The sequence below is a fragment of the Haliotis rufescens genome, unplaced genomic scaffold, assembly GCF_023055435.1.
Source record: "Haliotis rufescens isolate VD_foot unplaced genomic scaffold, xgHalRufe1.0.p SCAF_11, whole genome shotgun sequence".
Lineage (NCBI taxonomy): Eukaryota > Metazoa > Mollusca > Gastropoda > Lepetellida > Haliotidae > Haliotis > Haliotis rufescens.
In genome coordinates, this window is record NW_025963791.1 from 27,956,919 (window position 1) to 27,984,814 (window position 27,896).

General features: G+C 40.8%; 1 protein-coding gene across 2 annotated transcripts; it reads right to left on the reverse strand.

Moving 5' to 3' along the window:
* Positions 1-11,214: 11,214 nt before the first annotated feature.
* Positions 11,215-26,953, reverse strand: LOC124149345 (caspase-3-like). Of its 2 annotated transcripts, none has more exons than XM_048392494.1 (6): positions 26,780-26,953; positions 25,103-25,175; positions 16,679-16,944; positions 16,032-16,202; positions 15,227-15,382; positions 11,215-14,269 (listed from the first exon to the last, which is right to left on the reverse strand). In XM_048392494.1, exons 1-6 carry the CDS (start codon positions 26,787-26,789, stop codon positions 14,037-14,039), a joined length of 909 nt encoding a protein of 302 aa, XP_048248451.1. In that variant the 5' UTR covers positions 26,790-26,953; the 3' UTR covers positions 11,215-14,036. The 2 variants fall into 2 exon arrangements, with proteins under 2 accessions (XP_048248451.1, XP_046376831.1); XM_046520875.2 differs by having other exon boundaries at positions 15,227-15,377; positions 16,027-16,202.
* Positions 26,954-27,896: the final 943 nt, after the last annotated feature.

Below are 27,896 nucleotides of genomic sequence, written 5' to 3' on the forward strand. Positions count from 1 at the left end.
TCCGTTAGTCCCCTACGACAAGCATGGGTTGCTGAAGATCAGCTCTACCCCGGCCCTACCCGGGTGCTTTTGTAAAGTGTTAGCATTAATGACTTGACGTTACCACACATCAGTTCACGTCTTATAAATTACATTTTATGTATCATGTCAGGCTAGCCAGTGGTCTTGTGAAAGGGACATACAGCGGTAGTATTTTGTATGACAATTAATATTATATAATATATTAGTATTATAGAAACAGAAACTTGCCTTAAGTAAACGTGCCCGGTGTCGAGGAACGAGTCCGGCGTCCATTGACAATAAAATAGCAGGCTAAACAATAAAAAAAATTGAAATCCATAAGTTTCAATGACAATCTCGTGCACATATTTCTTAAATGTGAGGTGGGAGGTAGGTCTTTTTAAAATAATTTTTTTAATGCACAAGTGAGAAGTGGCTGAGTTTGGTTTTACGCCGCTCTTAGCAATATGTCAGCAATATCAGGACGGGGACGCCCGATAAGGGACATACGTGACGAGGGAGGAACAGGTTTATGTCCTTTTTACCATGAAGAATCCCAACAAACACGACCGGGCACATACAGAACTCCAAGGTCAGTTGTCAAGGGTAACACAGTCTGCTTCACTAGACGGGGAAATTAGATAAATACATTTCCATCAAGATTTCAAATGACGCTCCGATTTCCGAGAAACATTTCCTTTACTTTTTAGTAAACGTCACCCACGTCATCGTCGATACAACAGCTCAGAGCCACTATAGCTATAGCAGCCATTTTGGGGTACAAGCATAACTAAAAAATAATTCGTAACTTTTAAGGTAAATAAGACATACATTTAATATAAATACTAGTAATAAATCAGTCACGTAGATGAACGGATGGGGTATACTGATGATATTGAAGGCACTTTGACCCAAAATTCCAAGTTTAAAGTACAGAAAATACTGTGAAAATGATGAAACGGCTGACAACTTGTTTTTATTTTTATGACGTGAATGTTTTGGACTTGACATGATCAAGTACATAGGTATGGCTGAAGTGAGTGAAACATATTTTTTAAATCTCTTGAGAAATCTAGTGACCCAAATGCGTGACCCAAGTGGAATGGTTCCACTATATGCTTGTGGTCACCACATGCGTGTTTTCACAATATGTTTGTTTTCACTTTATTTACCAACAGTTTGGTGTTTAGAAAATCACATTTGATACTTTAATACAGTGCATTTAAGGGTTATTATTGGCACAAAAAATTGCAAAGAAAACAACAACAATTAGCTTTCAAATCAAAACTCCTGGTAACATTCAGAATGGTTACTATAATGTGTTCCTAATCTCTGTGATTTTGAGTCTTGGGCTTAATACGTGGGTTAAGAATCAAACATGCCAGACAATGTGGTCGTCTTTAAACGAACAGTTATGTAAGTAACATGCCGTAAAACTATAAATATATGTAACCTGTCAATGAATTGCCTATAAACAAACGGAAACAACCCGTATGGACGCACATTACATCATACGATTAACACATCTGTATTTCTATAGCTGGAGCGGTCGGCTAGGCTAATGCTACAACGCTTGTATGGTCAGTGACGGGTCATTCAGCGGTCAGAAGAAATCGATTTCACGGAGATACTTATATCACGTGTGTCACCTGGATGTGTCAACCCTGAACATCCGGGGTAGAATAGATCCATCTGAGTCACCTCTTGCGGCCATTCGTGACCAACTCGTGTTATTCCGGGACAAGCCGAATCTTCTTGCAGGTTACGGAAAGAGGCGAGTGGTGACGAATGCTCTTGCGGCAAGCATAGGTTACTGAGGGCGAACTCTATCCTGGATGTCCCACGGTGGTAAAAAAATGACTACAAATATTACAAAGTCCCCTATTCACCAATCCATCCGAGGTCAACAGTATTAAACTGTTTTTTGTTAGTTTTCAAAGACGTTTTTAAGTTATGTGGTAATATCATATATAGATAGTATCAGTGTTATCAGAAGTGTTACACACCCGTGAAGATCCGGGTCAGAAGAGGTCCCATGCTTGCCGTAAAAGGCGACTATGCTTGTCGTAAGAGGCTACTAACGAGATCGGGTGGTTGATGCATGTCATCGTATCCCAATTGCGTGGATAGATGCTTATAATGTCAATCACTGGATTGTCTGGTCGAGATTCGTTTATTTACAGACCGCCGTCATAAAGCTGGAATAATGCTGAGTGTGGCGTTAAACAAACAAACAAACAAACAAACAAACAAACCTGCATGTGGGGACCCACCCTGCATGTCTCCTTCATCCCTGGTGTGGTGTTAGAGAGGGAGGCAGGTGGTGTGAATGTGGGGGTTAATAGTGATGATGGGGGAGTCTGGCTTAACGCCGCTGTGAACAGCATTCTAAAATATAGGCATATCAGCTTGATGTGGAGGGATCACAAACTGTTGGTCTTAGACGTATACAACATCCGTGAACATCTCTAGCACGGTACGATGCTGATGGATCACCGCTTGAATCCATGACCATATATTATTTTGGACTCGAACAACATTTACCAGATCCTGGCTCGGCATGGAGTGAGTGAGTGAGTGATTGAATGAGTGAGTGAGTGAGTGAGTGAGTGAGTGAGTGGGTGGGTGATACCTCGGCGCGTCTGTTTAAAGGAGGACAAAGCTCAGGCCAAAATGCAATCCTAGACAGTAACATTGTATGCCTGCTAACATTAATGTGATGACGTATTGAAGTCCAACAGCATACGTTTACCCCAATTAGTGAGTGAGTATGGTTTTACCCCGCTTTTAGCAATATTCCAGCAATATCACGATTCGGGACACCCGAAATGTGCTTCACACAGTGTACCCATGTGGGTAATCGAACCCGGGTCTTCGGCGTGACGAGCGAACGCTTTAACCACAAGGCTACCCGATCGTCCCTTACCCTAATTAAGACAAGGGAATTCCAGACAGTGCACTGATTATAACGTCTTCACATCAACCTGAAACTGGCAAGAGACAATTGAACAGGGTGCTTAATGTGTGGGAGAACCAAATACACGTCGTGGACATTAACTTCGATGCTGACGATGGTAATTAATGATGCAGATGGTGGTGAGTGAGTGTCGGTACCGTGATGTTTCACGTCGACGTCATTGGTGACGGTAATTGTGATTTAGATATACGCCAAATTAGCAGTATTGCAACATGGCGGAAAGATGATAAGAAACAGTGTAGGTAAGCTAAATGCCTACATTAGACAACTAAGCACGTTATTAGAACGATAGGGTATTGCATTCCGTATGCATTTGTACGAGACAGTAAGCTCCAATGAAAGAGCAATTGCGATGTTCTGATTGTCGGCGTCACAAGACATTCAATACTTGACACTGGGGGCATACAGCACACTGGAGAAGCAAGATTCAACACAGGATCACAGGGGCACAGCGTCTCATCGATCTTGTCCGTCTTGTATAATCCGTGCTTGATAGGATGGCAAATTGGTTATTACAAACATTCCGAGTCCGATTCATATGGAGTTTCTGTCAAGTCAACCAACCCACATAACATCTAAGAGTTGTTAAACCCCATCCTCTGTGTATCTAAAAAGAGAGAAAATTGAGAGTTCAAAAACAGTAAAAGTGAGCGAAAGAGTTTTGTTTTGTGTCGTGGAGGGGATGGGGTTTAGCCTAGTGGTTTAAGCGTTCGCTCGTCGCGCTGAAGACGTGGGTTCGATTCCCCACATGAGCACGATGTGTGAAGTGATTACACTTATGACGATAGACTGGGGGCAAGTCAGTTCCAGTATCCCCAGCTAACTATGCTTGTCGTGAGAGACGACTCGATGGAACCAGTGTACATGTTCAGGCTTGGTGAGGGCCGGTCGGGTAGCCTTCTGGTTAAAGCGTTAGCTCGTTACGCGGAAGATCTGGGTTCGATTCCCGACATGGGTACAATGTGTGAAGCCCATTTCTGGTGTCCCCCGCCGTGATACTGCTGAATAGTGCTAAAAGCGTCGTAATACCATACTCACTTACTCAGATTCATGGCATTATTATTGTCACTCAAATCAATATTGTCAGGCAGTGTGTTTATTACTCTCTGTGGTATTACCATGTTAATAATATCCGGTGTAGGGATTTCATTTCTATGTCTATAAGCATAAGAGTATTTCAGCATCCGCAGACCTATGAACATATATTTCCCGTTTGGTCATCAAAAACGAAGAAGTACCCAAACATTCCGTGCCCAGCATACACGGAGCTGAAACACTGTGGTAGGCTTTAATCATTTCCTCCTTGCAGCTCAATACACTTGATCCATCTCAGTTATCAAGTTTTGTAGAAGGTCAAATCCTGGTTTGTTAACCAGCCCATCACGTCAGTAACCAGTTATTGATTCTCGTTAAATGTCTCATGACGCAGGTGTTCTTTTTCAAATTGGAAAACAAGTGGTAGTCACAAGAGGTGAGATATTGTGAATAAGGTGGATCTGTTAGAACCTTGTAGCCACATTCCCCTACGGCAACTAATACAGCATGACTGATGTGAAGAAGCATTGTTCTGATGGAGGAGAACAACACGTCCAAGTTTGCGAAGAGCGAGTGAGTGAGTGTGTGACTCAGACAGACAGACGGACGGACGGACGGGGCGGGACAGACAGACAGACAGGGATGCTCACGTTGCCCCCATGGAGAAACCAGGCGACCCAACCAGCTCATCAACAAAACACATCAAGCTCACTACATAACTGGTGCATGTAATCGCAGTGAGATCAACAGCCGGCCACCTGCACGGTGTTAACTATCCGAACACAGGTCATTCTGTCAGGTAACTCAGTCACGTGTACCTAACTGGTGATGTCAATAATACCTCTACTCCACATAACACTCCTAATGTCATCTAATGCACTTATCAAACACACACAATACAAGCTCCCGTGAAAAGCTCTTGAAAATTAGTGTTATTAGTGACCTTAGCACCTTTTATGAATAGCTAAAGACCGATCAACTCGACTTAGTGAATACCAACACAAAGCCGTGGGGATTAAGATGCACGAGTAAAGCCTCAAGCTCTGAAACCAGTGTTACATCGTATTACCCAAAGGTCTTCACAGGCAGGATCTACAGTCGATATATAGTGATTATTAACAGTGCGTGTCCGTAAATATCACATATAAGGAATAATAACTGTATTATGTGAGACTGGAGAGAATAATACGTATTTTCTTCTGATAAATATTTCCGATGTAGAAACATACAATGGCAATACTCTCTTTAGAATAAATGTCATTCCTAAAACTATCGATGTTTAAGACTTAATATCGCTCACAGAAGTAACTTTTCAAACCGAGTACCAATACAATGCTCGAGAGAGCCGATCCATCTTCCGTATTCAGTAAACTAAGGATATAACGAACTCAAAGGGATCACTAATTGTAGTTCGTTATAACCGTTGTTCGTTATGAGCATATATGCAGCATATATACAGCACATGATAGGGGCAAAAAAAAAAAGTTCGTTATATCCGTCAGTTCGTTATAAACGTGTTAGTTATAAACGTAGTTTACTGGAGCACTAAATGATTGGTAGCCACGTGTGTGTGTACACAACACCACACAGGGATACACATACTACTTAATTATTTTAGAGCTATATGACGGCGGCAAATCATCGAGTCAGGGCCACACAACCCAGTGATTAACATCATGACCATCGATCTACGCAACTGGGATACGATGGCATGCATCAACCTAGTCAGAGAGCCTTGCCACCCGATCCCGTTAGTCGCCTCTTACGACAAGCATAGTCGCCTTATAGGCAAGCAAGGCTGCCGAAAACCATTTCTAACCCGGACCTTCACAGGAAAACGTTTGTTGTAGGGATGCATGTTGCATATTAAAAGTAGCTCCTTCTAGATCACCTAACTGAAACATTTATCAGATTGTGATACAAATATTATCGGATTGGATAATCGTATCGATAACATTACCGATTATGTGATTATTATTTGATTATTAAGAATTACCCATATTCGGCTGCAGTATGACAAGTTCTCTGTTGTGTGTATTCACCTATCTTGATTGCAATGAACTGACATTATATTCTGGAATTAACCTGTGAAGTACCTTGGTGGTAAGATGAAATGGGGTTTAACGTCGCTTCCAATATTATTGCTCTTATATAGTGACGTGTACGCACATCTGTGTGTGGTTGCTTGTGCTAGTCCGGACTGATGCCGATTTATAGTGCTAGCCCATAGAAAAAAATGCTGCAGTTTAACATGAATACCCAACTCAGACACAGTATACCGAGCCGACCAGTCCTTGTTTTAGCCACGTTATGGCGAGCATCAGACAGGGTAACAACAAGTACCATTTTTAACGTCTTTTGGTATGATGCGGCCGGGGATCGAACCCAGGACCTTCCGCGCTCCGGACGGACGCTCTACCACTAGACCACGGAGGCGGTCCTTGGTACCTTGGTACTGTGGTTTTAAAAAGCAAGGGGTTACTCTACTTTCACTACTGACAATCAACATATCACTGCACCCAAGATCGGACATTATTTGATCATTATATCTACTTCATTAAGCATGTACTGGGGTCCTATTCTGCAGTGGAATCTCCATGAGACAAGCATGTGTGCGGGTCCTATTCTGCAGTGGAATCTCCATGAGACATACATGTGTACGGGTCCTATTCTGCAGTGGAATCTCCATGAGACAAGCATGTGTGCGGGTCCGATTCTACAGTGGAATCTCCATGAGACAAGCATGTGCACGGGTCCTATTCTGCAGTGGAATCTCCATGAGACAAGCATGTGTGCGGGTCCTATTCTGCAGTGGAATCTCCATGAGACATGCATGTGTACGTGTCCTATTCTGCAGTGGAATCGCCATGAGACAAGCATGTGCGCGGGTCCTATTCTGCAGTGGAATCTCCATGAGACAAGCATGTGTGCGGGTCCTATTCTGCAGTGGAATCTCCATGAGACAAGCATGTGCACGGGTCCTATTCTGCAGTGGAATCTCCATGAGACAAGCATGTGTGCGGGTCCTATTCTGCCCTGGAATCTCCATGAGACATGCATGTGCACGGGTCCTATTCTGCAGTGGAATCTCCATGAGACAAGCATGTGTGCGGGTCCGATTCTACAGTGGAATCTCGATGAGACAAGCATGTGCGCGGGTCCTATTCTGCAGTGGAATCTCCATGAGACAAGCATGTGCGCGGGTCCTATTCTGCAGTGGAATCTCCATGAGACAAGCATGTGTGCGGGTCCTATTCTGCAGTGGAATCTCCATGAGACATGCATGTGTACGGGTCCTATTCTGCAGTGGAATCTCGATGAGACAAGCATGTGCGCGGGTCCTATTCTACAGTGGAATCTCCATGAGACAAGCATGTGCGCGGGTCCTATTCTGCAGTGGAATCTCCATGAGACAAGCATGTGTGCGGGTCCTATTCTGCAGTGGAATCTCCATGAGACAAGCATGTGCGCGGGTCCTATTCTGCAGTGGAATCTCCATGAGACAAGCATGTGCGCGGGTCCTATTCTGCAGTGGAATCTCCATGAGACAAGCATGTTTGCGGGTCCTATTCTGCAGTGGAATCTCCATGAGACAAGCATGTTTGCGGGTCCTACTCTGCAGTGGAATCTCCATGAGTCATGCATGTGTACGGGTCCTATTCTGCAGTGGAATCTCCATGAGACAAGCATGTGTGCGGGTTCGATTCTACAGTGGAATCTCCGTGAGACAAGCATGTGCGCGGGTCCTATTCTGCCCTGGAATCTCCATGAGACATGCATGTACTGGGGTCCTATACTGCCCTGGAATCTCCATGAGACAAGCATGTACTGGGGTCCTATACTGCCCTGGAATCTCCATGAGACATGCATGTACTGAGGTCCTATTCTTCAGTGGAATCTCCCCAAGGATTATGATTACGTGCGTATATTAAAGACAACATTTTAACAAGTAATAGGCATTGAGGACTTGGCAGCTTTTGTGTAAAATAAGAGAATTTCTCCACCAAAAGCCGTTAACATGTACGTTACTTTCGTCTGTTCACATGCATTTAATGTGACACTTAAATCAAGGATGCTGCATTTAAAATCAATTAAAAAATGAAAAATGCATATTTTGTTATTACAAAGTTTATTTTCATAATCAGCATTATTATTTATTCAACATCACTACAAAAAACAAACAAATCTAACCATTGTCTTCTTTGTGCCAGGTGAACTCATTACCCACCATAAGGATGTTAGGCCATGCTATTTCAAAATACTTCGGAAAAATATCAAGAGGCAAGTGGAAAAATGAAAACTTTGTGGTCAAGGATAATTTTAGGTTACTTTCCTTAGATAAAGAAATAAACAAAATCTCCTTCCTTCCTAGTCAATTTTGAAAAAGTCACAAGAAGCACTGCTACTTTATACACTCACAAAACAAAATACCTTTGTGTTATATACACACTGGCTGTTATTATCACAATACAGGCAGAGAGGCAGTGAAAATGCAATCTAACTAGATGTCACTGTATCGTGATTATAAACCATAACATCAACATTACATATGGGTAAACAATGTAAGAACAACAATGAGCAACGGAATAACAGGAAGAGAAAAACATAATCCAGAAAATACTCTTAAGACACCAGGTGTCACCTGTACTGGCACCAGGTCTGCCATGCAATGGTAAGCCAGGTAATGTTGGATCCGAGCAATCCTAGCTTGAATTTCAACAATGATCTGCAGAAGGAAAATAGTACTTGGGGACATTTTTGCCAACTTCTTTGACGATACATCTAATGTGAGAGACATCATAGTCATATTTGCTACCCAAATATTTTGATTAAAAATGTCAAAAAACCTTTCTATCTTGAGAGCCCAATTAGACAAGAATACCTCACATGTCAACAATTTCTTGCAAAACATTTTCTACAAACACAATATATTTTTATAATATACGTAAAATAGGTATATTTAATAAAAATAATAATTTGAATTGTTTAGACATGCATTTAGAGTGAATACAGGACTCTTAAAGACTTTAATGTTAGTTTTTGGTGCACTGAGTGAGTGAGTGAGTGAGTACGGTTTTACGCCGCTTTTAGCAATATTCCAGCAATATCACGGCGGGGGACACCAGAAATGGGCTTCACACATTGTACCCATGTCGGGAATCGAACCCGGGTTTTCGGCGTGACGAGCGAACGCTTTAACCACTAGGCTACCCGACCGCCCTGGTGCACTGAGACAGTTCAGAAGAATACATTATTACTTGTAATCATTTTCTCAAGAAAAATGAAAATACTTCCTAGAAATTGACCACTTGAGGAATCTAACCATTTCTAAGCCTTCCACAAAAATACTATTACTGTACTGAGGCGTTCCAGTTTACTTCAATGTGGGGGAAATCATTCACCATTGGTGAAACATAGGGATGGTGTTGAAACACCAAGAAATATGTATGTACATCTTTACATGCAAAATACAGGCCATTCCTGTGTAGAAACTCATGATTGTGATTAATGACTAACCACTGTTTGGAGCCATTAATGCCTCATCACTGAATGTGACCGCCTCCGTGGTCTAGTGGTAGAGCGTCCGCCGGGAGAGCGGAAGGCCCGGTGTTTGATCCCCATCCGCATCATACCAAGAGACGTTAAGAAAGGGTACTTGTTGTTACCCTGTCTGGCGCTCGGCCTTAAGGGGCTAAAACAAGGATTGTATACTGTATACTGTGTCTGAGTGGGGTATTCATGTTAAACTGCGGCATGGCATCTCAGTGAGCTAGCGCTATAAATCGGCATCAGTCCGGACTAGTACAAGCAGTCACACACACGAGCATTCACGTCGCCATATACCGTATTCGACGTAATAAGCGCCCAGCTCTAATAAGCGCCCACGGCGATATTTGCTAATATATTGGCCAGTGAACAATCCCAATTAGCACCCCTTCTGATTGATTAATGTACACAAGACTTATTTATTTGCGTATAATACGCACTCGTGCGTTATATGCACCCTTAATTATGGGCAATTAAATTCTGGACAAATATATCTGTCGTACATAAACATTTCAGGCTGTCAGCGTAAACCACGAAATTTATCTTTCAACTCTCTTTTTTTTCCACAAAAATAATATTCTAATGAGAGCCCCCCTATTTCTAATTTTGAGAGCCCCCTGGGCACTTATTAGGTCGAATACGCTAAGTGCAATAATCTTGGACGCGATGTTAAACCCAATTTCACCTCACCTCATCACTGAATGGTCATGAATGATTAACTACTAACCAGTGATTGGTTATTAAATAATAATCACTGATTGGTCATAAACTACTTACTGCTGATTGATCATTAATGACTAGTCACAAGCATGACAGAACAAGTTGAAAAAAACAGAATATTAATATGGTCCTCTTACTAGACATCCTTGGAAACTTAATTTTGATAAATACTAAGCTTACTGATTTTACAAGTAAATGATATGTATTAACAGTGAACACTTTCAATTATCCTTGTAGGAAATACAGTGAGACATGCTGTCTGGTATGCTCCCAGCCCAGAGACAGGAAATAACCAGTGTTTGATTCACTTCCTGGTTGGTTTCAGAACAAGCATTCAATAAGATTTCACCCAATAATTGATCAGATATGCCAACTTAAATTTTATACATACCAAAAACTTATTTGATCAAATTTACAATTGGTCAAATTTGAATTTTATAAAAAAAATTAAACGGAAAAATACTACGACTTGATTTGTAGTTAAAATGACAATACATTACAACAGCAGGCTCAGCACTCAACACTGGAGGTCTACAGGTCTAAATAATGTTATAATACATGACATAGAGGCATCTAGAGACAGAGCAATTGACACTGATGTGATAGGCACTCGTGTGGAATGGTGAAGAAAGTATCACATTAAATAAGGGCTGATACATGCAATATAAGAGTGAGTGAGTGAGTTGGGTTTAACGCCGCTTTTAACATTATTCCAGTTATATCGCGGCGTGTCAGCTTAATGTGGGAGGAAAGCCCGAAGTGATGCAGGTCTCAGACGTTTACCACTTCGGTGAAACCCACGAGCACGGGTATGGTGCTGACAAACCTAGAAACATAATTGGGGCGAACCGGGATTCGAACCCACAATCATAGGTTTCTGGCGTGCCTAAGGGACGCAACTCTGCACAGCGAATCGCGGCGCCTTAGACGACTGGGCCACCCGTGCCCCCTGCAATATAAGAAGGGACTCGCACACTGACTGGTTGTTTCCAGATTAAAGATTCTTTAAGAATTACCATCTAGTAGTCATAACTACATATTTATAACCATATATATGACCTTGAGCAAATACTACAGAGCTGATATCAAATAACTTTGTATATATCTCATGATGATGAGTGAGTGAGTTGAACTCTAGTTATGATGGTATATATCAGCTTGATGTGGGAGGACATTTCAGGTCTTAGATGTTTAGCAGTTTAGTGAAATCCATGATCACAGGTATGGAACTGACAAACCAAAAATCAAACTTAGGGCGAATCTCGGATTCAAACCCAGCATCATAGGATACTGGCACACTCAGGGGAGGCAACTGTGCGCATCAATTTGCAGTGCATTAGATGACTGGGCCCCTTGTGTCCCTATCTCAATAAGGGGTAATGGTAAATAAAAAAGTTGTCGACTGAAACATTTTATCAAATTCAATCTGTCATACTCTCATCATCGGTTCATTCAAATTTGAGCAATTTTGTTCAATAAGCCATTAATTGCCAAGGTAGGAGAAACTTGAGAGGAATTACTATCCTCTACAATACGACCCACTGTAAAATAAACTCCAGATGCAATCGGGGTCATGTTCCAAAGAGGAGATCAAATCTGAAACACTTCTTTACCCAGCCATCAATTAATCTCAGCATATTACCATACAAGTACATTTGTCATATTTACAATGTATTTGCACAAATCAATTAAACATCATATTTTTCCAAACTGGACGACCTTCAACAAATTATCTGCAAAGTAAACAAATATACACATGCTGAAATTAGAAATGATCCTAATCATGTTAATATCAAATAACTACTGAGTTAGTAACTTCTCAAATACATTGTACTACAGTCTGCATTGCCCCACAAATACTGCTTATACCGTATTCAACATAATAAGCGCCCCACTTTAATAAGCGCCTAACTCTACCTGCTGATTACCGGGACTACTTGTTTTGAACATTGAGCATAGAAGATCATTTTTACTCATCGTAAATGTGGAGTTGTGTTAACTGAAATACATGGATATGTAAGTTAATACATGCATGTAGGTAGTGTTATTTATAAGACGTATATATCTAAATGGGTAAAATACTGAGATCGGTCGTTTTCCGAGTGTGCCAAACAACAAAATTTACGATCTTTCAATTCTGTTTTTTTCACCAAAATTATATTCTAATAAGTGCCCCCTATTTCTAATTTTGAGAGTGCCCTGGCTACTTATTACGTCGAATACGTTAATGTATTTCATAACAAAGTTGTTAGGAACATAGCGACAGCAATCAAGAATCAAGGCCTGGATTTCTGAAACACAGCTACCTGAGTTTTTCAGATCCACAGTTATTCAAACTTTACCAAACATATTTCTTATTACTGACTTGATCAAACACCTCTGAACACTGAGACATACTGGACAGAGAGTGTTGAGATTACTAAACAGGAAATATGAAAATTCATCACTACAAGCACACATAAACATGCTTGTCACATGAGACACAAGGTTTATGCAGAACTTTAACCATCAAATCCGAGGCCTTTTAAAGGGATTGGCACATTTAAGGCCATTTTAGGTATCCAAATTGAAGTCCTTTCAAATCTGTATGTACACTGTTCCTGACAGCACATTTCGGCAGTGGGATACACAGTCGTAAACCCAAATAAAATCAGTTCAAGGCTAAAATGTACAGATAATCATAATTTTAAGGACATTGATGTGAAGAATATAATAGGGTAGCATATGTTACAGCAAAAACAAATTCTTACCACATTCATTTTTTTTTTCAGTTTCAAACTACTTCCGTGCGTACTGTAAAAGTGCAGAAAAAAAACAACATACACACAAACTTCACGGCTTCTTAGATTCTAATCATAGATCTTAAGGTCTTTTAAGGCCATTTCAAGATAAGGTATCCAAATTCAAGTCCTTTTGAAGTCTGTGTGTACACTGTCATTGACTGCACATGTTGGCAGAGAGTGGGTGAGTGAGTGAGTGAGTGAGTTGGGTTTACCGTTGCTTTGAACTGTATTCTATTATATCAAGCAACTCTGCACAGAGAATTGCGGCGCCATAGATGACTGGGACACCTGTGCCCTCTATTGGCGGAGAGATACATGTTCATAAAGGGAATAAAGGCAAATAACGTAAGTGTTTACATGCATGAATACTCAAATCAGTACAATGCTAACTAATGAGATCAGTCGGATATATTATTCTCCAACCTTTCTCACATCTCTGAATCGTCTTAAGATCTACCCAACTTTACCATTAAACATTTTACAAGTGTATGTAAGGCATCTGATCCTAAATCTCTCATCTTTTGACCATACAGATTTAGTACTTCTGACCTTATAATTGATATGACTGAATATTTGCATCCCATGTCTGTTCATGCATATCAGGCAAGCATAACAAAGACCTTTCATGATCATGAAATATTTTATCGTCCAACCAAGAACACTACCAGTCTCAATAGTGATAACAGTAAGCAATACCCCTGAAATGTTTTGAAATTCTACTAGCCTTAGGATACCTTTAACATCAACAAACCTGGTCCGGCTAGTGCTAAATGACCCCCCTGCCAACCAGAAATAGGTTGTGACATACACAAACTATTTTGACATATTGCATTTAGTCAATATGTTCAATGACATACAAAATATTTTACCCCCAGCAAACCGTTTCTCCTATTCTTGCTCCTCCATTCACTGGTCATGTGTTGAACTGTGTTGGGTTAATTCAGAAAGACAATCTTCACTTATTTTACATTTAATCACATGGGAGGGAAATATAAATCTTTTGTCAACATAGAGGTAATACAAGGTATCTGCTTTTTCCTATTCATGAATTCTTTGCTTGCATTAGACTCGAAGTCATACGCTACGAGTTTGTTGACTCGAGTCATCATCGTCATGAGGTCCAGTTTGTGGCCATATTTTTCTAAAACAGCGCACAGTGCTTGAATGAACCAGGAGCCCCGGGATGAGTTCCGCCAGGAGAAATACCCTGAAAGGAACAACAATAAAGATATATGAATATATGTCCTGATAAATCATTGGTCGATTTGTTCCAACCAGTCAATCACTGATTATGACTGGCTGTTAATTTTGAGAAATTCTGAGTATGATAAGATTGTTTGTTGTTTAATGCCACGCTCAGCAATATTACAGCTCTATGACGGCGGTCTGTAAATAATGAAGTCTGGACCAGACAATCCAGTAATTGACATCATGAGCATCCACACAATTGGGATCGATGACATGCATCAACCAAGTCAGCGAGCCTGACCACCCGATCCCATTAGTCGCCTCTTACGACAAGCATAGTCACATTTTATGGCAAGCATGGGTTGCTGAAGACCTATTCTACCCCGGATCTTCACGGGTCGAGTATGAGAGAGATGGTGATGTTCCGTTTCTTATGAAACATGGTGGTGAGGGGGTCCGGGCACCTAATACAATGGAGAGACACTGTATAATGAAGGTGAGGAAATCTTCAATATTCATAATTAGGGTAATGACTCCTTGAGTTTGATAAATTTTGATTTGCACATTATTAATATTATTATTTACAGATAAAAATATAAATGCAGCAAAGAGGGTTTGGGTGATTCTGACACAGTCAGGCTGTTTAGGCTCATCATCAGCTTAGGGCCCTTGCCCCCTCTTCACACAGCCCAGACAGCGAATTGGACTTCTCCCAGGAAACCCTGCCTAGTCAAACCCACCCAGAACTTTTTGGAGAATTTAAAGACTCCCCAACACTGCAGCCTTCTGCATTACCCAGATTGTCATAAGGGCTGTATTCCTGGTAGCAAACGCGGGTACTCTCCCAATGTCAGTCAACAGATTGGGAGGTACCAAACCTTAGGCACCGGACAACTTGGACAACTATTATTATTATTATTATTATTATTTGTGAGTCTAGCTGTGGTTTCATGCTGCACTACTACCAGCTACACACCTGGGACAACGGAGTAGGCCATGAGGAAGTCAGCCTCTGTGGGGATTCTGTAGGTGACGGGGGCCATCTCGACATCCTCGTCTCCATCTCCCTTCACACCCAAAGCATCACTCACATCAACACCTTCATCTAGGCCTTGTCCTCTACATGCCTGAAATCATATCACCACAGTTGAAGCTGAATCATATCACCAGAATTGAAGCTGAAATCATATCACCAGAATTGAAGCTGAAACCATATCACCACAGTTGAAGCTGAAATCATATCACCACAGTTGAAGCTCCTTAATGTCGAATGCCAGGCAGGGTAAAAACAAGTACCATCTTTTTAAAGGACACAGCAGGGAAATTTTTCAATTTTAAATATGTTAAAACACACTGCTCAAACTTTGCTATTTCAAGCAAAGCTGATGGCAGACATTCAATAAGGCCACTAGAAATCCAGAAAACATGCATACTTATTGCTGGGTTTCAATTATCAGTAAGGTAGTTTGAGGTAACCCCACTTTTGAACAGCAGTGCATTAATAACAGCGTGTCAGCCCTAAGTGATGCAGGTCATTAGCAGTTTGGTGAAACTCACAAGCACAGGTGTGGTGCCGATCATCCTAGAAACATGATGAACCAGGATTCAAACCCGAGTATATTTTGATACTGCTTACAGGTTCCTGGCATGCCCAAGGGACTCAACTCTGCACAGCTTATTCCAGCACCTTAGATGATGGCCACTCGTGCTCCTTGTTCAAATATGAAATCACTGAAATATGCTTACTGAAAATAAACACTGAAATAGCTTACTCACTTGTATAAAGAACAGCTTAGGTTTGCCTGCCAGTGACTGGCATCGGTGACCCTTAAAAGGGTCCACAAGGTCCTTGATTTCTACAGGTCCATTTGTACCATACACAGCCCCCTCCTCTCCATGAGACAGGATGACACACGCGAAGCAGTCGCTGTTGCTGAAGTCTTTCTTCGCAGCTGTCAAAGTAAACACACTTAGTTTCACAATAGGATGATCATCACAAGAATAGAACTTTCAGGCCGTACACAACAGCATATGAAGATACAAATTACACTTTCAACAGGGAAAACAGTCTGCGACTTGAGCCACTTATCAGAAGCCCTAGTCTAGTAAAAGTCGTTCTGTCTAGTGAGGTCAGCTAATAATAGCCCATATAATAACACTAACATCTAGAGCATATAAATTTGTAACTAATAAGTAGACAAAACTGGTCCCCACTCAACTATTTACAGGCCGCCGTTCTATAAGTGGAATATGTTTTAGTGCGGCATTAAACTAAAAAGACAAAACAAAAAACGTTCTTTCAATGTGCTTAAACAATTCACTCTTGTCGGTACTCACCACAATCAAGTAGTTAATGTGGCCGAGATGTGAAACCTAAATCAATGAAATCAACATAAACAAACATGCTGAAAAATAACACGCCAATCACCTTCAGTCATTATTTTTTTCATATCTCCTGTCGTCTTGTTGGTGTGCATCTCCACTGTAAAACCAAGAGCTTTGAGGTTCTGATATATATTTGAAGCATCTACATCAGTCCCACTCCTAGTTCCCATGCCGGTGTGCCGGTCAAAGTCTCGGTTGTTGAGGATAACAGCCTGGCCCCTGTTCTCATGGTCCATCTTGTATTTTTCAGCAAGGAACTCTGCCTCTGTGTAAACTGGAGGCTGTCCCCCTCGACCCGCTTGGCCACCCCTGGAAGTCAAAGGAATTGGAAAATTGGGGCATGTTAAGTTTTACAATAGCAGTGTCATAGTCACAAAAACTGCAATACTTAGACGACTGGGCCACCCGTGCCCCCGTTTGCTGTAGAGAACACAATGTGCTTTGCTAAAGTACTGTTACATATACTACTAAAAATAAATTAAGGAGCACACAATTCTTTCATATTACAAAAGATAATCTGTCATAGCATGACAGATTAACTATAGTACATGTAACATGAAAGTAACAGGTAGTCCTTAACTTAATTTGAGTAGTATATAAAGATTATTATCATACCTCCATGTCAGAATGAGGAGATCTGATTGGTTCATGTGATCTTGATAAAATACTATGTATCCCGCCTTTGACATGTTGGAGAGAAATAAATTTCTCAGTGGGAGAATAAGTCTCTTATACACCACCATGAAGAAGACCTGCTGCACGTGGATTTCTGAGAGGGAGAATAAATCCCTTATACCCTGTTTCGAAGCAAAGATCCGCACTCTTTTCTGAGTCGGTGAAAGTCATGTCACATAGCATAAGTTAACCACAGGTCAATAGAACAGCTGTTTTCTATAAATTTTGAATTTGTTTTAATTCTTTTCCAATGTCACTTTAAAACATGTCAATAAGATAAATTTGTTGTAGCAGAATCATGAGGGGTACATGCAGTTATATGTGTCCCTCGTTTTACACCACTTGGCTCTGGTTCATGGGATGCATGAAACCACACTTACCCCTTGTGATACTGCTTCAACATACATTATACAAGCATGTGTGGCAGAATGATTACACGGAACAAGTACTAGAATTCTTGTATTTTCCGATATATGTCCCTCGTTAGGTTTTAGTATAAAAACTAATGCTTTATGTGGGACACATAAAACTACATGTATCTCTCGTGATACTGCCAGAAATACAACTTATATTGTACTAGAATTCTTGTATTTTTCGATATATGGGTCCCTTGTTAGGTATTAGTATAAAAACTAATGCGTTACGCGTGACACAGAAAACTACATGTACCTCTCGTGATACTGCCACAAGTACAACTTATATTATACAAGCATGTGAGTCATAATGATTACACAAAACGAGTGATGGAATTCTTGTATTTCCAAAGAGAGCGCAAATTCCCGGAGTTTCGCGAAATCAGTTTGACACACATGTGAGTGTAATTAGTTCATTATTCCCCAATGTAACCCATTATTTCTTGATCCTTTTCAGCTCCCATTTAGAATAATGCACTGATCACGATCACTGTTTTAGAAAAACACAACTGTTGAATGACGTCAACAATCACAATCTATGTTTCTTGTGTGACGTCATTCCGACCTCATTTCAATGTCAACAATGTCGTCCGGATGACGTGAACAATACACTTGTGCGTGTGAATTGATATTTGTCCAAGTGCAAATACAACTTTTATTAACTCGGTTATTTCTAAGTGAGTGAGGGAGTGAGTATGGTTTTACGCCGCTTTTAGCAATATTCCAGCTATATCACGGTGGGCGACACCAGAAATGGGCTTCACACATCGTACCCATGTCAGGAATCGAACCCGGGTCTTCTGCTTGACGAGCGAACACTTTAACTACTTGGCTACCCGACCGCCCTGGTTATTTCTAAGCCAATGTGTATCAAATTACAATACTTCATCAAACAAGCCTTCAAAATTCACTTGTCCGACTGCGCAGGACTACACTATTGTGCTGGGAACATGTGAACCCCCAGCAGAGGTAGTCCTCATTGACAAGTAGCATTGGAGGACTTTAATTCTGAACCATTGACAACTGGCACGATTCATATCAGAACAAGGAAATAATGTGAGTGAGTGAGTATGGTTTTACGCCGCTTTTAGCAATATTCCAGCAATATCACGGCGGCGGACACCAGAAATGGGCTTCACACATTGTACCCATGTCGGGAATCGAACCGGGGTCTTCGGCGTGACGAGCGAACACTTTAACCACTAGGCTACCCGACCGCCCCGAACAAGGAAATAAACAATATATTGCCGTTTGTACTTTGTTGAATTGGTCCTACTCAAGATTCGTTTTACAAATAATTTATGAAAACTGATGGAAGGTTTTTAAAGTTTGAAGTGTGTTTATGAGCCACACTTTCGGAATACAATGACACACAACCACTGAGTCACCGAATGGCTATCAGTCCCATAGCAACCTATCATGACTAGCACAGGTAGCTGGAGATCTATTCCAGCTTGGAATCTAACCACAGCGGCTGTGAACACAGAACAGTGAAGCTGTTCATCATCAGATAAGAGAACTATCTGCTCTTGTACTGTGTGTACAGAAGTCAACATGGTCCACCGAGACTTTTAACTGTAAAGTATATTGATAAACGACTTTCAAAAGTTGAAACATTTTATAAACTCTTGAAACAATGAGACAATTAATACACAGAATATGTTTTAAGCACAATGTGAGGGAGTGAGTGAGTATGGTTTTACGCCCCTTTTAGCAATATTCCAGCAATATCATGGCAGGGGACACCAGAAATGGGCTTCACACATTGTACCCATGTCGGGAATCGAACTCGGGTCTTCAGCGTGACGAGCTAACGCATTAACCACTAGGCTACCCGACCGTCCCTTAAGCACAATGAGGATATTCATAGCTGTCTACCCCTGGATGTCTAAATGAGTGAGAAGCCAGGGTGCAGGGGCTTCAAGTCCTGCTGGGTCCAGGGCTAAGCCTTGGTGTGTGTGTGTGGGGGGGGGGCAAAGTCCACCCGGCAAAAACTGGTTTTGAATGATTTTTCTCGCCATGTTGGTTGCAATCGCGATAAATCGAAAGAGAAAAGTGTTTCAAAATATTTTATCTACATTTTATATAAATGCGTGAGAGTTGACAGGTATGGATATTTGAGTCATGATACAGGATAATCAATAAGTTTGTTCAGTGGGAGTGTTGGTGATCGATCTCTCAGTCATCTGAATTATTCAGGGTAGAAATGTACTTTTTTCCAGGGTGACATAGGCCACTCATTATAATGTTTCGGGGTGCCCCTTTGAACTTGAGCGTACAGCTTGAATACCTTTGACCCATCTTCATGACATTGCAATCATTTCATCAAGGCTAGACAATAAGCAGTTGAATTTTAGAAAGTTTGCCCACTTCCTTATCATTAAGATTGATGCAACACTTTTTCATTCCTGAAAATAGGCAAACATTCTGTGAATCATGCTGCGTATTAAGGATCCTTTTCTATATTGCCACGTTTATTACACCCAAAATACTTTTATTACCATAGTTACAGGCTTCATAAGTCATTATGAAAATAATATCACAAGGTACTGTTGTTAAAAAATAGTATTTCTAAGTAGGCAATTCAGACACTGTTAAGTGATTTTAACCATGCCCTTGGATTTTTAACTGTGTGATTGGCAATAAAATTAAGAAATGTCTAACTGGTATTAATTTCTGGTATTAATGTTTTTATATTGTTTCACATATCTTAACCCTTTCCTTTAAGCAAAAGTTGATTCAAATTAATATTATAAAATATGATTACTCAAATTCACAGGTGAGAATGACAGGTGAGCAAGTGTATTGATTCTTCCAAGCTGGTGCAAACAGCATTATATAGCATACTGCATATACCATGTGTACAGTCATGGCAATATGCATGTTAGTCATACAGCAAGCAGTACCAGGATTAGCCTTGCTGTAGAACTTGCCTTACTTACAAACATTCTAATTTCCTATCTGGCTAGAGATATCTAGCTCAACATGCTCAAGTGCATTGCTGTTACCATGGTTACAGCAAAGATTTTGTAGAGATTTCCCAGTGCTAATGGCGTGGGGTGGAATTTTTTTCTTTTTGTAATAATGTCTAACATCACTTTAGTCATAAACATAAACGATCATCTAGTCACAGTCATCTATTGGGATATTAGTTTTAGCCATATTGAACAGCGACAATAATTTTGATCAATGATAGGATACACATCTCAGTTTCATCTGGTACCAAAAGTGGAGCAGAAATTATATTTCAAAGTTTTATCCCGACTTTGATGAATTTGGAACATACAAACCAATCACCATGATCACTACAGGACTACAAGATATACAAATTGTACACGAGGTATCAATATTATATAAAAAGTGGTGTTGGAAATTACTTCAAATTAGTTGTGATTTCATTTTACATCATTGATTATAATCATTCCATTTGTTTATTCAAATCATCAGTTATAACTGGTACCTAAATATTGTCTAAGAAACTTAAATCATTTATATCAAAATACGGACCTATTTTTCTCAAAATCTTATAGTATTCCTCGAATGGTACATGCTTGATTATCAGGTGTATTACATGTCTAATTCTCTGGGATCAATACCGAGCACAGATTTGCTACTATAGCCATGATGGCTGTCTTTAAACAGTGACGTCTCCATCAGTAACTTCGAACAGAAATTCACTTGTAAAGGAGAGTAATTTCATTGGACAGTTATGGTGGTGAAAGGTTCAAGGTGTTTACCATAATAGAGTGGAGATATTATACACTGGATAATCCAACTACAACGGACATGGTTGCACACTGACGAGTGTGTTTATGTGTAATTGGGTACATGGTGAAGAGATCTGAATGTTTGAACAATTATAACAAAGACTTGGTATGAAATAACATTTTTCTCTCTTCTCTGTTCATGGCCACTTCAAATCAATCATGATTTCAATACAACATTGTAGTTATTTGTACACCATGTACAGGTTAACTGATCAAGCATCAATCATAAAAAAATTGTTAAACATGCAGGATGATACATATCGATGTACAAGATGTATTGTTCAGCTGATGTAACAAACCTTAAGTTGTATTTATTGTATTCCCATGATCACCGAGCCACCATAACATGATAAACACAAAAAAACCTGTGTCTTGGGAGTAAACTGGGATTAATCTAGGATTCCAAAGTGTCCTTGGCAGGCAAACTGGGAAATAAATTGTGATATTGTTCAAAATTTGATTTTTTTTATGTTCTTATTTTTGAAAATTCTGAGGTATTGGGATTTTATAAAATTCAAATTGGGAATTTTTATTGTCATTTACTGCGGCCTTGAGGATGTATATCGGCCTCTGAGCAGGTCTAGATAAATCCCTTTGAAAGTCAATAAGTGTCAAGATCTGCAAGCAACATAGCTCTTGTTGAGCCTAGCAACAACTGCCTTCTATACAGTGTTGTTAGATGGCTGCGTGTGAGGTAACCCTCACTTTCATCACTGAGGTCACCGTAAGGACACTGTAAACAATTAGGGTAGGTAATTACAAGCCTTGACCAGTCCGTAGCCACACCTCTGCTGGCTGGACGTCTCACCAGTGTAATCAGGTTGCTGTGATGCACGGCAATCAGCGCCTATGTTACAGCACACAGGTGTGGCAGGGCAATCAGTGCTCATGTTACAGCACACAGGTGTGGCAGGGCAATCAGTGCTCATGTTACAGCACACAGGTGTGGCAGGTCAATCAGTGCTCATGTTACAGCACACAGGTGTGGCAGGGCAATCAGTGCTCATGTTACAGCACACAGGTGTGGCAGGGCAATCAGTGCTCAAGTTACAGCACACAGGTGTGGCAGGGCAATCAGTGCTCATGTTACAGCACACAGGTGTGGCAGGGCAATCAGTGCTCATGTTACAGCACACAGGTGTGGCAGGTCAATCGGTGCTCATGTTACAGCACACAGGTGTGGCAGGGCAATCAGTGCTCATGTTACAGCACACAGGTGTGGCAGGGCAATCAGTGCTCAAGTTACAGCACACAGGTGTGGCAGGCAATCAGTGCTTTATGTTACAGCACACAGGTGTGGCAGGGCAATCCGTGCTCATGTTACAGCACACAGGTGTGGCAGGGCAATCAGTGCTCATGTTACAGCACACAGGTGTGGCAGGGCAATCGGTGCTCAAGTTACATCACACAGGTGTGGCAGGGCAATCAGCGCCTATGTTACAGCACACAGGTGTGGCAGGGCAATCGGTGCTCATGTTACAGCACACAGGTGTGGCAGGGCAATCGGTGCTCATGTTACAGCACACAGATGTGGCAGGGCAATCAGTGCTCATGTTACATCACACAGGTGTGGCAGGGCAATCAGCGCCTATGTTACAGCACACAGATGTGGCAGGGCAATCGGTGCTCATGTTACAGCACACAGGTGTGGCAGGGCAATCGGTGCTCAAGTTACAGCACACAGGTGTGGCAGGGCAATCCGTGCTCATGTTACAGCACACAGGTGTGGCAGGGCAATCAGCGCCTATGTTACAGCATCACACAGGTATAGCAGGGCAATCAGTGCTCATGTTACAGCATCACGCAGGTGTAGCAGTGGCTGTATAGGGGGAATAGAGTCCAACAGGACTACAATTGTAAACACTGCAGGGTAAATGGTGTTGGAAATTCAATACAAAACATTTTCACACATGTATGAAAAGGCCAATTAAAAAACCTATTCTTGTGAAAACCGATTCACATGATTCAGGGAACGATGATTATTATTATATTTTTTTTCATAAGTTGGTTATTTAAGGATTGACTGTGTATTTTTTTTGGTTCATTGAGGTATGAATTGAAAAACCAATGTGCAAACTGTTGTATAGCAGTTGCATATATCAAAACAGACAAAACTGACGAGATTGATAAACATTCCAGGTGTAGGAATACATACCGTGGCGTGACATGAATCCGGTGATCGTTTAATTTATGCACATAACTTGACACGCCTACACAGTCAGTAACCAATCAACGGAGAGTAGGATCAAAACATTGTTCATTGGACCTGTCAATTAAGGCAAGAGGCGAAAAGAACTGCAACAGTCAGACATAGTAACGAACCAGAACATATATGTCCGGGAGAAGGTGGTTGTTTCAAATAACATGGTCAGTTACCGCCAGATTCAAACATTACTTCCCTGGTTACGGTAAAACACAGTTTGAAAAATGCTTGTTAGAAATGAAACCCGAAGACATGAAAGTTGAACCGAGGCGAGCGGGAAAAAAACAGACGGGCGAGCCTGCACGTTTTCTGTTTCATTCATTCTCGGCCTTCGGTTTCAAAGGGTTGTTTGGACAATGAATATGCATGAAAGTGGCTAAATGACCTGTGCATGACGATGCACGAGAGCAGAAAGGGAATTCCCTCGACTGTAATATAGGGATTCCCAGACATTCCGCAGTAATAAAAGCAGTGTGCCTCGGTGGACGTGGCTTAATTTTTTACCTTCATTGGGAAATGAATGCAATAACACGTGACCGATTCAGCTAATCAGAATGCAGTAATTTCAGTGAAGACAACGAAAATTTAATTATTAATCTATGAAAGTAACCTTGATTCTTAGGTACCCTATGACCCCTACTGACCATGCCCCTTTCGGCTGGAAATATGAATAGGTGGGCCTCAGCTAGAGGCCACATTGTCCCTTACCAATCAGACACAGTATGAACTTGTTTGTTTGTAGTGCTTAAAAATAACTTTCTTAAATATTAGAGGACGGGAGATTTTAGGGGTGAACAGTTACACATATCTACATGACTTTTATCTCAAGCCAAGTAGGGGGGCGCCGCAATTTGCTGTGCAGAGTTGCATCCCTTGGGCACGCCAGTAACCTATGATTGTGGGTTCGAATCCCCGTTCGCCCCAATTAGGTTTCTAGGTTTGTCAGCACCATACCCGTGCTCATTGGTTTCACCGAAGTGGTAACCGTCTGAGACCTGCATCACTTCGGGTTTTCCTCCCACATTAAGCTGACATGCCGCGATATAACTGGAATACTGTTAAAAGCGGCGTTAAACCCAACTCACTCACTCACTCAAGCCAAGTAGTTACAACATCACACAATGTCATCTGTCATCTGGGTTTCTATACGATTTAACATGTTTAAGTGGAGTCTAGCCATTAACTCAGGGATTTATCTAGGTTTCAGAACTAAGTCAGTGCCTGTGGCTGGCAAATTGGGGGAATTCATTATTTTGTTCAAAATAGGAATTTTTAAATATTCATATGTTCTCAATTTCAGGCATATTTTGAAATTGCAGTGTAACATAAATTGGGAAATGTTAGTCCCAACTTGGGATTTTTTATTGACATTTGCTGCAGAACAAAATGACATCGTCCATCTGTCTTACCCTCCCCCCCTGGCATCAGGGGAATCTGTTCCTGCTGGATCTCCTCCGAAAGCATCTACACAGTCCTGGTTATCTGGAACATAAACAATATGTGCACACTGTAAGTCAAAGAGATTTGTTGAAAATATAAAATGTCTTGTGCTGCATATTAAAGAGGTTCTCAATACACTTAAGTCATGATATGTATCATGATACTGAATTTGTACCATTTTTGCTTGGAATTCCATGTGGTCAAGCTCATAAGCATGATAAGAGGATGTTGCTACCAACCAATGTTTAGTTGCATTAATTGTCAATTAAGGCATGTTCAAATACTAAAAGCATTCAGGAAACCCCACGAGGACAACTAGGGAATAAGAAGTGCACTCTACTAGGTGCACTTTTACGGATTTCAATTAAACAACGTGGAAGACTGCATGAACGTTGTAGCTTGAAGTTAAGCAATAATGAATTATTCTAATTAGCCAATACCCTACCGCGAGACCACGTGCGCTATCACAAACCATAAAAGCCCCATTGTTTACCTTTATTCGTAGTAACCGAAACTCGACAAACTGCGATCTCAATAAATAATTTATGGAGTATCTTCAAATTACATTGGATTCATTCATTAAAAGAGAAAGCTCACCCATACCCTACCTCACAACTAACCCTAATGATCGGGTATGGATTGGCAAGTGGTGCCCAACCATAAAGAATTGTGATGGGGTGTTTGAACGGAAAGGGGTACCTAACCCTAATGATCGTAAAGGGGTGCTTGATCAGAAAGAGGATCTAAGGGCTAAGGAAAGAGTTGGGGGTAACCTACATTAACCCTTACACAACTGATAACCCTAAGGATCGAAAAGAAACGCGAGATCTGCGAGAGTCACAGTTGACAGCCTGAGCCAATTAGCGCTATAGTAACTGTGCCTGATAACCTGCGTTGTTACCAACAGCCAATTTAAAAAAAAACTGGTGAAAACTGAAAGCGGTCATGGTGATGTTATATATTTATTACAAATGATCAGATGATAGGCCTACAATAACTTAACATGCTAGCTTAAAGGAAATTATTTTTATCTGAAAACTCATTCTGATCTTTCGACTACTGGCTGATGACCAGTTATCGCCATCACCTTCATATTACAGCTTGTTGTCATCATCTCCGAATGTGATAGCAAAATTGACTGGCATATGCACATTCACTAACTTCATGACCGAAGCCGAAAAGGAATATGTCACTCTGATTGCTTGCAATATATAGCAAGCGAACATGCCACATCAACATTGTCATCGCACATTTTACACCTCAACAACAAAATAAAATATAATTTATTATTACAGCATAAAACTGGTGGGATTGCATGAATTAGTTGATAACCGTAACAGGTTTATGAACTCAACCACAGAGAACTGGGTAGACATGATCCTAAGCCAGGATAAGGACAGCTATCCTGTCATATCTGGCAGCCCTAGTTTTTTTAAATCACGTTCGTTCATGAGAGATACATTGAACTTTGATAGGCTGATTTAGGGTTTACACTGATACTAAACATCCACAGGGAGCGGTATGGGTCTATGTTTTCGACACTTCCTGACTTACTCCTGGCGTAGAAGAGCTGAGAGGCAGTAACGTCACTAACGACACTGTTACAAAATATATAGTAGCTGTGACACAAAGAACGTTTTACTCACTGTCAGTCATAGTTCACAAGAACGGAAAGAATCTTTAGCTGTATTTGAAACGGCTCTCTATTCGAAACAGCGCCCTCTTGAGTGATATATGATCACAAACAACCAAGTCTTTCCTTTCTGAGTTTTGCTTTTCCGACAACAGTCGACCTCGTCTCTTTCCGTAACCTTCCGTAACTATCCGGAAGCTTTTATGACGCGCCTGCTCATAGTATTCGTCAATAGAGATTTTGCACAACCATTAAAAGAATACGTCAGAATGCGTAGTTTATTTCGTTAGATTTTGATATAACAAAATTGAAGATAAAATGACAACAAGTATGGTTTTTCTTTACATGATATTTGTTCCCTTCTACGTCGAACTACTGTATAAATCATGCGCATCTCGCCATAATCCGTTGGAGCAACATATATAAATCTTTCTAGTCCTGCGGTATGATTGATGAAGCTAGGCAAGTCTCGGTCAAACGAAACCAAGTCTCTTCCTTTATTCCACAGTCTATGAAAACAGTAGAAGAAGAAAGGTTCTTTTGAAGAAAACAAATTACAATTATTTAAAAAAATAATAATTCACAGACTAAGTGTTAGTCAGTTAACCCTCTCGCCTCGGGAAGAAGGCGGGTGACTTGCATATCTGGGCCCCGTCCCCCAAAGCAATCTTAGCGCTGAGATGATCGTAACTCCCATACTTTAACACTGGCTTACGACAATCATAAGTCTAAGATGATCGTAACTCCCATACTTTAACACTGGCTTACGACAATCATAAGTCTAAGATGATCGTAACTCCCATACGTTAACACTGGCTTACGACAATCATAAGTCTAAGATGATCGTAACTCCCATACGTTAACACTGGCTTACGACAATCATAAGTCTAAGATGATCGTAACTCCCATACTTTAACACTGGCTTACGACAATCATAAGTCTAAGATGATCGTAACTCCCATACTTTAACACTGGCTTACGACAATCATAAGTCTAAGATGATCGTAACTCCCATACTTTAACACTGGCTTACGACATCGCTTTGTGGAACAGGCCCCTGGAATATTTGTTTATGACAGACACATGAGACCGAAGAAGACGCTATTCAGAGGTTTCCGATCAAAATAACA

Excerpts from the sequence above, each read along its gene's own strand:
- LOC124149345 (XM_048392494.1), bottom strand. Across the intron at positions 16,203-16,678 it reads GAAAAAAATAATGACTGAAG|CTGCGAAGAAAGACTTCAGC; the intron begins GTGATTGGCGTG and ends TTACTTTGACAG. Across the intron at positions 15,383-16,031 it reads CAAACCTAAGCTGTTCTTTA|TTCAGGCATGTAGAGGACAA; the intron begins TACAAGTGAGTA and ends TGGTGATATGAT.